General features: G+C 42.9%; 1 protein-coding gene across 1 annotated transcript; it reads right to left on the bottom strand.

The window, feature by feature from the left end:
• Positions 1–371: 371 nt before the first annotated feature.
• On the bottom strand, positions 372–7,725 carry ascc2 (activating signal cointegrator 1 complex subunit 2). Its single transcript, XM_076167392.1, has 19 exons — positions 7,571–7,725; positions 6,622–6,731; positions 6,130–6,288; positions 5,713–5,886; positions 5,375–5,504; positions 5,223–5,290; positions 5,026–5,139; positions 4,541–4,653; positions 4,367–4,441; positions 3,841–3,945; positions 3,686–3,754; positions 3,472–3,546; positions 3,103–3,289; positions 2,375–2,571; positions 2,178–2,297; positions 1,647–1,871; positions 1,233–1,335; positions 1,002–1,093; positions 372–781 (listed from the first exon to the last, which is right to left on the bottom strand). Exons 2-19 carry the CDS (start codon positions 6,706–6,708, stop codon positions 610–612), a joined length of 2,265 nt encoding a protein of 754 aa, XP_076023507.1. The 5' UTR covers positions 6,709–6,731; positions 7,571–7,725; the 3' UTR covers positions 372–609.
• Positions 7,726–12,803: the final 5,078 nt, after the last annotated feature.

The following is a 12,803-nucleotide window of genomic DNA, read 5'->3' as shown; positions in this document are numbered from 1 at the left end:
TTTGTGATAAAACACTCCGGCATTTCTGTTCCTCCCATAGAAAATATTCAGTCAGTGGTGTGAGGATGGTTCCTCTCTCTAGTTTGAGAGGAAAAAGGCCTCTGAACAGCAAGAAAGGGTCAGATTATTGTTGTGACCTTTCTGCACAGGCTGGACAGAGTGAATGAGGTCACAGGTGCATTTAAATATGAATCCAATCCCTTTCACACTTGTTGTTCTTGCATCATGAGTAGAAAGAAACACACACACACACACGCCTGTTTCTCACTATTGATTCCTTTATTTATTTGATGCTGCTGATGACAATGTCAAAGAAAGTTAAATCAGGCGATCATGGAGCTTGATCTCTTCGTCCTTGGCTAAAATAAAGCTCTTGTTCTTTGTCACTGGTTGGTTTGGAAAACTAGAAAATAAAATTTAGCAGGCAGAAGAATTGTCTTCAGGTTAGGAAAATAAATGTTGGCTTGATGGTGTGATTACTGATAAAAAGGAGGATCAAGCGGGCGGCTAAATCAAGTCCAAATCCTGAAAAAGATGAAGCCCCCAGCTGTTATGCTCACGTTGTTCTTAGCCACGTCCCTGGTCTCTCCTCTCAGGCCCAGGTGAACGTTATGAGGGGATCATGCCTTTGTTCCTCTTGCGGTCAGCCATGGAGCGCCGGTTGTGGTTGGCGCCGCGGCTCTTGTTGGCCTCCTTCTTACGACGGTCCAGGAATGTCTCGGTGGTTTGGCCTTGGCCTTTGGGCCGGCCTGCCACATGACTCGGATGCTCTGGGCGGAAGCTGTTAAAGGGGATAAAGAATTATTACAAGCTGAAGACACATAGATTCAGAGACATAGCCATTTTCTTCTTACAAATTCAGTGACCAGGAGGCTATTTTTCCTTTTTGATTGAGCTTTTATTATTCAATCTGTTCCAATATCTTCAATAAATGCATTGGTGGAGATCCAGGTAGATGAAGAAAGGTAAAAGTGCAGAGTTGTGTGTTGTGTTGTCTTTACCCCTTCCTCTGCTGCATGGCAGCTCTTCTAGCTTCAGCTCGCTCCCTCAGCACTGCTGGGTCCTGAACAAACTGGTCCCTGTTTACATTGTTCTGGAATAAAACAGGCACATACGTACACTTCTATTAGAAAGTAACAAAGAAACTCATAGCCTTCATAAGAAATATCAATGTGAGTTTGATTTAAACTGTCAAGCTCTCCTTTCATTTCATTTATAACTCTTCTCCATACCTGTACACCCGTCTCTTCTTCCTCCTGCCCCTCTTCACCTTCGTCCTGCTCTTCAAAAGCTTTTTTATTTCCCATTTGTAGCACCAGTGGGACGGTGGAAGGCCTGCAGGCGAACAGAAATATGATCCTGTCAATAATCTCTCTTTTAAAAATCAGAGTGCTGCATTTTCACATCGTAACAGTCTGATTGATCATCTTAAAAAGTGTGTGGTTCATTTTAATTTCCTAATTTTTGTTCTTTAATGTTTTCATTTTGTTTGGTCCCTTACTCTTCAGTATGTATTTGTTTCATGATTTGTTTTTCTCAAATGTAAACACACTCTAAACTGCATTGCATCTCTGAGGGAAGATCTTTACTTCTATAAGGAAAACGTCTCAAACATGTGAACGCCACACACCAGGAGCTCTCCCTACCTGCGGTTCAGCAGACTGTCTCTATCCAGGTCATTGGCTCCCACTTGGTTGATGTCATAAGTGTCATCGTACTCATCATCATAGTCATCCAGGCCGTAGTCGGCAGCTGAACTCCCAGGTTCAATGACGACCTCGTCCACGACCGTCTCATAGGCCAGGTAACGCTCCCTCTGCTCGGCTATGTGACGCTTGTCGTTCACAGTCTCTCGAGCACTCTCTCCTTTCCTGCAGCAACAACACATGGGAGGATTACACTTCTACACTTCCTTGAAACGTGTGAATGAGTTGACATTGGATTTGGATTTCTTTAGCAGGTGTTCAGATGGATATTGATCCATTGAATCCTCTAATTTGTTCACAGAAGGCAAATAGTGCTTAGATTTAATTAATTTTTTATTTAATTTAATTTAAATACATTTCATTTTAATTTTAAATTATTATAATTATTATAAATAGTGCTTAGATGTTTCTTTTGCAGACACATGAGCCCATTATTGTCTAATCTTTGATGGACATCCACTGTGCGCTCACCTCCTGCCCTTCCAGATGCGGGACATGTCGATGTTGTCTCTGCGGAAGATGTCAAAGTCATCGTCATCGAATACATTGGACCTCTTGTTGAGCACAGTTGGAAGATCCTCCTTCACCGGCCTGGGGACACAAGAGAGGAGTGAGGTCCTGTATGGCTGCAGGCTTCAGCAGACCCTTCTCCTGCAGCGTGGCGTTACCTGGGCATGGCACGGTCCAGTTCCTCCAGTCTGGGGGACAAGCGGTCCTCCAGGATATTGTTGATGACTCTTTCAGAGTTGTAGTCGTATTCCTGCAGACAGGCCAGCACAAAGCCTTCACCCAAATCTGGCAGCAGCTCTTTGATACATGAGAGCAGAGATTCTAGCTCCGCCGTGCTCACAGGACATCCTGCACCCTGACAGACAAACAGAGGGGAAACAGTCAAAACAAGCTCGGCACGTTCTTCAAAGTCATCTTCAACACATTGGACATTAATTTCATGTTATGTAAGCGACTTTAAAAATCAATGCTCCTCTTGTAAAACAGACAATCTCCATATAACCTTTATTTATTTATTATTTATTATAACAGTCTCCCCAGCTTGAATCTCAGAATAAAATGCAAATTAAACCAAATGCTGCATTTTTCCATGATGCTATTTTACTGCATTCTTTTCCATTTCGCCACATTAAAACAAATGCAGAGATTATGAAAACTATGTGTGAGGAAGCAGGGAAACACATTCCTCACAGAGCAGGTTAGTGCTTGCACGTTCAATCACTTTGTTGTTGAGTTTCATGATAATAAGAATGTTGATGATGTGTCAGAAACTGTAATGCCTTTTGACACAAGAAAACAAAGGCTGCACTGTGCTTAGTGTTTGTGTTTGTTTGTCATTTAAATCTATTTCAACATCTAGCATGGGTTCTACTCCCCACAGGCTCACTTCTCCTTCTTGTTCCCGGGTGTCCTCCAGACTGTGGCTGGCTGAGGCGACAGCACCACCCGCTGCGGCCTGGGCAGCAGACGGTACTGCAGGGACTCTGGGCTGAACCGAGCTCTGCTTTTTGCGACCCGCGCTGTCCCAGGCACCGTTTACACCCTGAAGGATGTAGGAAACTCTGGTCTCATCACTGAGGCGACGGGCAGTTAAGGAAGGAGTGAAACAATAATAGAAGTAACTGCTCAGTAGCAACAACTAGAACTATCAATACTAATGCTAGAGCTATAGGCTACTGAAGTCTACTTTCAGTCTTAAGGCTTATTCAATTGATAACAGTCATGATGTAACGCCAGCAGGATTAGAGAAGGATACATGTCAGGGATGGCCTGTTGTAGCAGGCTGAGGTCTTCTGCTATGGGGAACTGCTCATCGTAGTCTGATAAGAACCTGAGACGTTGGGTGGTGCAGGTGGAACAGGAGCACAACACAAACAAACACAACTGTTAGAAAAGGGCACTTCCAAATCTAATGTGTACTAATTTAACCCTGGAGGACCCCAGATCTCTTTAGGAAGCATTGATCTCACCTCTTCTCAGGTATAAATGAGGTGAAATGTTGTAGGACTTCTTCAGCAAAAACGTGGGAATTTTCCCCCCTGCGAAAAAAACAAAACCAGCTGAATTATTAGACACGAGTCCCAAATGATAAATAAGTGCTGAACCCACTGGAGTGTGGACTCACCCTTCCAGGATTGGCTGTAGGCAGATGTAGTGTAGCAGCTGGTGGATTGTCTCGATCATCCTCCGACAGGAATGGGAGACTCGATTCCACAAGTCCTCCTGCAGACTGGGGGTTAGGGTTTGGAGAGTTAAAAGATGAGTATTAACCCGTTCATTAGGCTGGAAGCAATGCTGTAGGCTGCACATACAGATTGGTCAAGTCACAGGGTGAGGAATGATAAGAGACAAGGAGGAGGAAAATATACTTCCTAACCTCCTGAGACCTCATATGTTCACATTACATCATTCCCTCCCTACACTTCATACATCATTGTTGCCCCCTAGTGGTATAAATACTGAATTGGGTCTATGATCACACGCTTCACTGTTTTGTTTTATAATTATTAGGTCCTACTAATCATAAAGGAGAAATAAAAAAATGTAAACAAAGTAAATGTCCAGGCTAAATAATTATCTCACACACACACACACACACACACACACACACACACACACACACACACACACACACACACACACACACACACCTTTTATCGTCAAAGTTTCTCTTCCTCACGGCCTTCTCCAGGTCAGGCACAGCAGTCTCATAAAAGGAGGACAGTCTGCCAGGAGAGAAAATAAAAAAAAAACAGAGTCATAACAAGCCTTCCGCTCACTGAGTCACCATGCTGCTGCTTGGGAATAAAAGGTTTCCAATCTACCGGTTGAGGAAGCCGTAGGAATGGAAGTTGGAACAGGCAGCAGGGAAGATGTCCAGGAAGGCGTGGATGGTGCTGGTCAGGTCACACAGGTACAGAATTAAATCTACAAGCTCCTGGGATTCACAACAGAAAACAAACATCAATATTAGACTTCCACTTACTTCACAGTGCATTCAGGTCCCCTCACGTTTACAGAAACAGTCTAATGGAGTCTAGTGTAGTGTGTTCTGTTTGTTTTAGGGTGATTGGGTGAAACTCTGTGTCCTCCTCCTTCTCTTGTACCCCATCAGGCTAGAACGCTCTGTCTCTCTTCGCCCACACAGTTGGTAAATAGCTCTAAATATTGAAAACCTCAACCATTCCTGAACTTATCAGAACAATTGAAATGAAGAATCATGAAGCCTTATTTTTATGTCTTTATTGACACCTTCCCTGTAAGCTCATATAAACGTTCTGACAGTGTTGGTATGGATGAGTAACCTGACCTGCTGGCTCATCGTCATGGCAGTGGGCTGTTTGTGTGTGTTCAGCTTCAGCGGCTCCATGGCGGTGGCTCCTTCACACTGGAGGCCACATTTGATCAGGATGGTGTCGAGCACCTGGAGAGGATGAAGCACAAGGAAGAAACATGATTCTAGCTGACATAGCGCCTTTATTCTTGCCTTCCTATCCTCCACATTACCTGCAGCACAGACGGCACCGTCTCATCCAGGTCGCTGTAATACGACGGCTGCTGGGTAAAGATGTTCTCTAGAAGGACAAACAAGATGTGGGAACATTCATGATGAAAAACACACTGCACTCCCCTGATGATCAGGTTGACAGAGAGCTCACCTATCATCTTATGCAGCAGCCGGCTGTTGCCCTTTCCAAAGAGCACACACAGATCCAGGATTTTGGGAATGTCAAAGAGAAAGTTCTCGTAGATGATTTCTCCAAACACAGCAGGGGTGAGAAAGTTTTCCTAAAGGAAGAGAGAGCAGGCGGTGCAAGGGTTAACGTGAGAGAGAGAGAGAGAGAGAGAGAGAGAGAGAGAGAGAGAGCGCGAGAGCGAGAGCGAGAGCGAGAGAGACTTCATACTTGTAGCTGTAGTTATGACTCTACAGTTGGTTTGTCCAGTGAAAGGAGCTGATGTGACCTCACTAGAGTTCATGTTTGTGTGTTGGTCCTACCTTGGACTCTTTATGTGTGGCCATCCTGAGGAAGGTCAAGAAGACGGCCCTGTGAACAGAGCGCTGCATTTCTACTACTGATGGCGAGGAGGGCAGAGCAGTGAAGTCCAGGCCGCGGGGAGCGTTACGCAAGTACGAGTCCAGGCAGCCCTGGAGAGATTCATCAAACACCACCTGGCAGAAGAGACGGACCAAAGGAGAAGGAGGGAAGAGGAAAATATTAAAATATATATTAAGATTGGGCTGAACTCAGAGCTCCCTCACATCATGCACACATCATCACACAATACAAGCTAGCAGAGATATGGAGAAGCAGGAGTGATGGTGAGATGAGAACCATGGTTCTGGATCACTCAAGCCTTCTACCAGAACCTGTATATCACCATATTTGTTTACGTAGCAGCAGCAGCGCCTCACCTGACACCAGAACTTGTCATGGGGCAGAGCGAGCAGCCACTCAAGATCCTCTGTGATGAATCTGGCACGTTCCAAAAACTCCTCCACCTCTGCAGGAGAGCTGTGATCTCCTGGGAGTTCGTAAGGCACAAAATATCTCTCCTCCTTCCTGTCCGGATGCTGAAATGGAGATGAACATATTTATCATTTGCAGTTTAGAACGGGCGCTCCTTTAAGCCGCTCGTCTCTCAGCTCAGCAGCAGTGTGAACCATCACTTTAGTAAATCACTACTAGATGGCTAAAACTGACCACATTAAACAGTAAACAGACGGTTTCTTATGAAATTATTCATGTTTAATGTTTATTTTCTAGTTTTGTTAGTAGAAATGTACAATATGTAAATAAAATGACCAATACCTCTGCACTTGTTGGCCTCTGCTAGTGACCGATGGATTTGAATAAAGATGACATAAGAACAAGTAAAGCTGGATGTTTGGAGAGGTCTGACTCACCAGTGCAGGCAGGGTGCGATCCTTTCCGAGCGAGTCGTCAGGTTCAATCACCTGCTGCTCATCCAGTGGCACTTGGGCACATGCCATGGCTCCTGCACGTCTAGGTTTGTCTATCAAATCACATAATGATAATAATTCTAAATCGAAATCTTATAACAACAACAGTACGCTGAAAAATGGTGGTAAAAAAAAAAATTAAAAACATTTCTATGTCCATTCATCCTTTGCAGAGTCATGGAGTGATCTCCTTTCTATTTCTGCATCTACTTTTTATTTGAACACAGTTCTATTGCCTGCCTGAGTGTGTGTGCCTTAACACGCACTTTTAAACATGGATTACACTGAGATCGTGGCAATAGAATGATGCCGCTAATTTCAAATGTCACGGATACTCTTATACATTACTGCCATTGGATTCAGACACAAATCATGCTTTCTTAAACTGAGGCAATCCAAAACGGAACAACTTGCCCCATACTGCAATGATGCAAAACACATATAGTTTAGTCCATGTATACAACTTTACTGCATGTTTACCTTTAATCGCAGCAAAGACAAATACTGACGACATGAGTGTGTGTGTAAATGTGCTGAGGATCAGGGAGAGAGGGGATGAAAGAACTCTCTCTGTGGGCCAAACTCAACACAGCACCAGCAGATGAGACCCTAAATACGTGGATTTTACTTCAAATACTGTGAGATAAGCATTCAGAGTCAGACATTCAAACTTTGCCCATCAGTGAAACGTGGCAGCCATCTGATTAAGACCCACTGCAATGACGCAGCGTTAATCTTCCCACATTACAGGTTAGAGACTAACAAACATGTAAACAAAGCATTAAACTCTGATAATCCGGCGAAGCTAACTTACTAGCTGTCCATGAGTTATCAAACTCAGGACTGAAGAGAAATGAATGGAAATAGGCTAACATGACGTCATAACACTCACCTCTCACTGTGACTCAGCTGTCTTAGTCCATTTAAAACTTAAACCTGTTGCATTTTCACTTCAGCACATTTTCGAATGAGTCGCCTGTCAGGAAATAGCTAGGTTTGTTATTCCTGCCATGATGCGTAAGCGCGACAGACCGGATGTACATGTGTCCGGGAGATCAGGTTCCCGGGCAGCGACCCGATTTGGACCCGGAAACCTGATTTGATAATTCACAATTATATGTTACGGCTGGATTTAATTATTTGTTTTAGGATCAGGTTTGGACCCGTAAACCTGAAAATGTCCCTTAAGTCTAGCCGTAATATATTATTCTGGTTCATCAAATCAGGTTTCCAGGTCCAAATCGGGTAGCGACAGCGACGAGTGGCGACGCTTCTCGTGTAACCCGGAAATGGACCCGGGCTGCCTTCACACAGGACGGGCCGATTCAGCATGCTTTCCAAATCAAAGGTCCCCCCCCCCCACACACACACACACTTTCTCAAAATAAATAAATATTCTATAATTTTAATATTTAATATTATTATAATGTACACAAGAACCATGCTGAAGTAAATAAATGTAGACACACACACACACACACACACACACACACACACACACACACACAAGCCACCCATAATAATATAGTAATATTGACTCAAGACCAAGGTTTAATAAACTTGTTTCTCCATACTTTAATGGCATTTACCAGGAATGACTCCCCTGCATTCTACAGAGGAGTGATGGACAGCACAATCTTGCGCCAGGGCAGGAGGTGGGGTTTAGCTGAGGGAAGAGCTTTATTCATTAAGGCATGATAATAATACATAAGCACTTAAGAGCTCCTTAACACTATATTCTCACAAGGGAACAGTTGGGCCACTCTGTCTTTATATGTACAGTATGTGAATCACTTGGTCCAAATATTAGAATCCCCTCCCCTACAATGCAGTGTGATGGAACAGCACCACTAACTTTGGCCTCATCTATTCCCTTTGAGTCGACTCAGCACCTCAACAAACTGAACCTCATCAGCTTCACCATGATAGAGTTTATAGTGTGGGTGTGAGATTGGATTGCACAGCTGTATCTTATAAAGTGAACGCTGAGTGTAAATCCAGTATTATCCAGCATGGAGACTGAAGTTATAACAAATAGCATTGGGCAGATATTTTGTTATAATTGGCCAATACGATTGACTGATGGTTAACACATTAGAGAGGAAAGTATCTTGCATATGTTCAATATTGTTCTGTGTTCTGTTCTGACTGGATTCCCTGTGCAGGTGGACTGGACTGATGACAGCCAGTGGAGGCCACATGTGATGTATTAAGATAAAAAAACAATAACAAAGAAAGCCTTGTCCATTCCATAAACTTCACTTAATAAAGAAGTTAACTGTTTAAGTACTGACTGGAGCTCTGTTTGCCTCTGCAGCTCAGCAGTTGTGTGACAGTCCTGATGCTTCACAGTGACAAAGAGCAGGAGGAGGATAACAGGAAGTTCCTCAGAAAGGCCCTGGGCCGCCCCTATCTGCATGCAGTCAGCTCAAGCCAAGCCACATTTATTAATAATGGATAGCTTTAACAGACAGGTTCCTCCAAAGGGCTTCACACAGAACAATTAACAACAATTATAAACCACAAACTCATGCATTGCCAGAGGTTATGTATGTAAATCCATGTGTAGTAAATCAGCTCAGAGTCCCAGAGTCTTACAAAAGAAGAGTTTTAATCTGTTGAACCTACACAATTCGCTCTGCTGTGCTCACATCTTTCTCGCCTGAGATGTGATGAAGGTGGCATGAGACCAACAGCTCCCAGAGAGAATGTCCTCATTAATAATGCAGCGACCAGGTAGAAACAGTCGATGTGGACTCTCCTCGCCGCCCCCTGACCTTTGACAGAGCTCCAGTCACTTCACTGTGATATGCATCCAGTCTGTATGTCTACCAATCACTCCCCTCTCCTCCCACACTCCTGATCCTAATTCCCTCATTCATCTCCTATAGCCAAGCTTCCTGTTTTATATTGTTCCTTGTCAGTTCGTTGTCATCGTTGACCAGTGTTACGGCTCCTGTTTCGTTGTTTCTCTGTGATATTGGTCCAATGTGTTTCCTGTGTCTTGTGTGTTTCTTTGCTGCTGGTCAGTTTTCTTTTTTTGTGATGTTTGAAGTATTTATCCCTCCCTTTTCTCCCATTTCGATCATTTATGCATTTTTGCTTTGAACTGTTTGGATTATTGGATTTAATGCAGGACTTCTTTCTTTTTTCTTTATTCCTGTGTGGCCTGAGATTGAGTCCTCACCCTCCTGCTCTCCTAGTGATCCCTGACAGCACAAACCCACCTAAAATGGACTCAGGTCTCATGTTTTTCCTTTTGATTTCGTCCCAGAGATGTCCACGTGCCCTGACGCCCTTATATGGCAGACGCCCTTATATGGCAGACGCACAGGCTGCATGTAGCTTGATGGAGCAACAGATTTATCACCCTGATCAGCAAGTAAACGTCTGTTCTGACTGTCCTCTTGTAGAGTGACTGTGGTCCCGATTGATGTCTCTGCTGATTTCCTCTGAGACGTTTTCCACAATTTTCATCTCCCAATACTGCGAGCCCTCAAGATGTCCTATCACACAGTCGCAGTCATTATCTGCTTAATCTTCTCCAACATCTGGAACAGGGAGCCATTTTATTATCTTCAGAAGAATGATGTCTGATGCGACTGAGGACATATTATGGAGACCTTCCAATGGCTCCAATACAAGTGTCATCGCACGCATGCACGCACGCACGCACACACACACACACACACACACACACACACACACACACACACACACACACACACACACACACACACACACACACACACACACACACAGTTAACCAGGTTAGACTAGATAAAGTTTGGGCTAAGGGGAGTCTAAGAAGTTCTTTGTTTGAATGTTTGGTAAGATGATGGAAGAAATTAAGCTGCAGGAGATGCATGTTTAATTTTTTATCTAAATTAGTTAATTATAATAGAGTTCATAAACATTTAAGGAGCCCAAAGCGCCGATTAAAAAAAAAAACAACCAAGCCAAATATTCCAAACGGATTAAAGTAGAAAATCCTCGAAAGTAAGAAACTGAGATCAGCTGATGATGTCTGACAAAATATTAAAATGATCATAAAATCAAACAACCATTAATTATGAAAATATTGCCATAAAATTAACTTCTAAGTTCAAACGTCCTAATCATAAAATTGTACTGACACACACACGTTGGGCCTGAGCTGATGACACACACACACACACACACAATGGTAGTCAATCTTTTAAGGGGACACATTGATTAGTCATTCATATTGCTGACTGGTAAATAAGTATCTGACAGTCATGGAGGACAGGGAAAAGGCTTTCTAGCTTTATAGGCCATTATTCAGTATATTTTCTGGGATCACATCTGCAGGCCTGACTCTTCAGTTTCCATTCATCTCTTATGTAGGATTTTTGCAAAACACTGTCTCCAAGGGAAAGTAGCAACAAGGGTTATGCTGTATAGAAAAAGGGGATGTTTGATAGTCACAACATAGAAGTGAAGCAGACCAGCCCGTGGATAGGAGTCTCACTCTGCGGTATTTGCCGACTGCACATTTGATTGTCAAAGACAGTCTGGCTTTATGCCAAGTGGGATATTAGTCTAAACGCGGTTAGAAGGCCCCATTCAAAGTGAATTTAACGCTGAAGGACGATCACCATCAAAATCCAAAACATCAGTTGAGTTCTGAGTCTGGTGTACAAAGCTACTTTGCTTTCCTGCATAATCTCCCTCCAACAGGACACACACATGCTAAAGCACACAGCCCTTGATCACATTCATGTCATGTGGCTCAGAACCATGGCTATTACTATACACCTTCATTTGAAGTGATCATTAGTTGTCATTATAAGGGACCTTATTTTATTTTTTTACTATCAAAATAAATGAGTCATTTCATCATTTATTATTACATATATTTTGTGTAATTTAGGAGTTTTATTGTTGTCTTTGTGTCTCTACTGAATGTTCTCTGATATACTGTGGTTGGAGCGCAGGAAGCTAAACTACAGCGCTGCTTTGAACCACTAGGGGGCAGGATTGTTCAAACCAGTGTGAATACATCAGACACGTGTGAAGGATAAATGGACATTCATCTACTTTTATCTAATGACACTAAAGGGCCTACTAAGGGTAATAAAGGGGATAACTGGAAATTATTCATACTTCATAAATGATCTGCCATTACGAATTATACTCACAGAATGTTCTTGAAAGGCAACGTGTTGAAGATTAAGATTCTGAAGTTATCACATTCAAATGGTTCAAATACTGCATGCAGCTCTGTGTCTGTAAGGTGGATCTAGGACATGATGTCACTCAGACGTGACTTATTTTCTATAGACACCTAGAATCAAGCAGAGAAGGAGAAGATGCACACACACATGGGAAAATCATTTGATAGACAGATGCTTAGAAACAGAAATAACTCCTCGTGCTGCATGTTTCTGTGGAATGTGTGAAACTTATCCTTTTCACACTTTCACAGCGAGGGGCTCAACGGTACATTTGATATCCCCCACCCACACAAACATAAACACACACACATATTCAAGAAATATTGATTTAATCTGTTTCAGTGGCTTGCTGCCTTCAAATGTCTCTTCCTTTCCTCCTTCCCTCCTTCCCTCCTTCCCTCCCTGTCCTTTTCCCTGTCCTCTACATTTCTTGATTATGTGTCATCCATTTTTAACGTAAAACAAAGCAGGCCATGCAGGTAAGTAGGTCACAGCACAGCTGAAGTCATAAAGCGCTCTGGCTGCTGCACGTGTTTACACACTGTGTGTGTTGACACGCTGCCATCCAGCCCCCTAAGACATCAGACATGTGGATGTAAGACACGTTTTTCTTTAGAAAACTCAACCAGTAGGCCAAGTGTGTGTATGACCTACATGTCCTGCAGTCATTGACCTGCCACTCAAAGATTAGGTTTGCTCCCATTTAAACAGAGTATGAGACACACACAACATTCAATGTTTAAATTAGATGAAACTAATCTTATTCCAACAGACTAATGAGACATTGCCCACTGAGGGACATTAGTTGTCATAAAATATGTACAGAAGTCCTGTAAGATAAAGGCTTTTTGTCACGTTTTTAATTCTAATTTCCCAACTTAACCTGATAACACTGTCATCATTACCATTGTCCTAATGACTTTAATT

Source organism: Genypterus blacodes, unplaced genomic scaffold (genome assembly GCF_046128005.1).
Source record: "Genypterus blacodes isolate CSIRO-AG114 ecotype Tasmania unplaced genomic scaffold, CSIRO-AGI_Gbla_v1 ptg000158l_1, whole genome shotgun sequence".
NCBI lineage: Eukaryota > Metazoa > Chordata > Actinopteri > Ophidiiformes > Ophidiidae > Genypterus > Genypterus blacodes.
The sequence above is the reverse complement of the archived record's forward strand: the minus strand, read 5'-3'. Positions and strand labels throughout refer to the sequence as shown.

Coding starts and splice junctions, on each gene's coding strand:
- ascc2 (XM_076167392.1), bottom strand. CDS start 6,708: ATGGCATGTGCCCAAGTGCCACTGGATGAGCAGCAGGTGATTGAACCT. Junction 3,547..3,685: donor TCATTTATACCTGAGAAGAG/GTGAGATCAATG, acceptor CCAACGTCTCAG/GTTCTTATCAGACTACGATG. Junction 782..1,001: donor GCCATGCAGCAGAGGAAGGG/GTAAAGACAACA, acceptor CCCCTTTAACAG/CTTCCGCCCAGAGCATCCGA.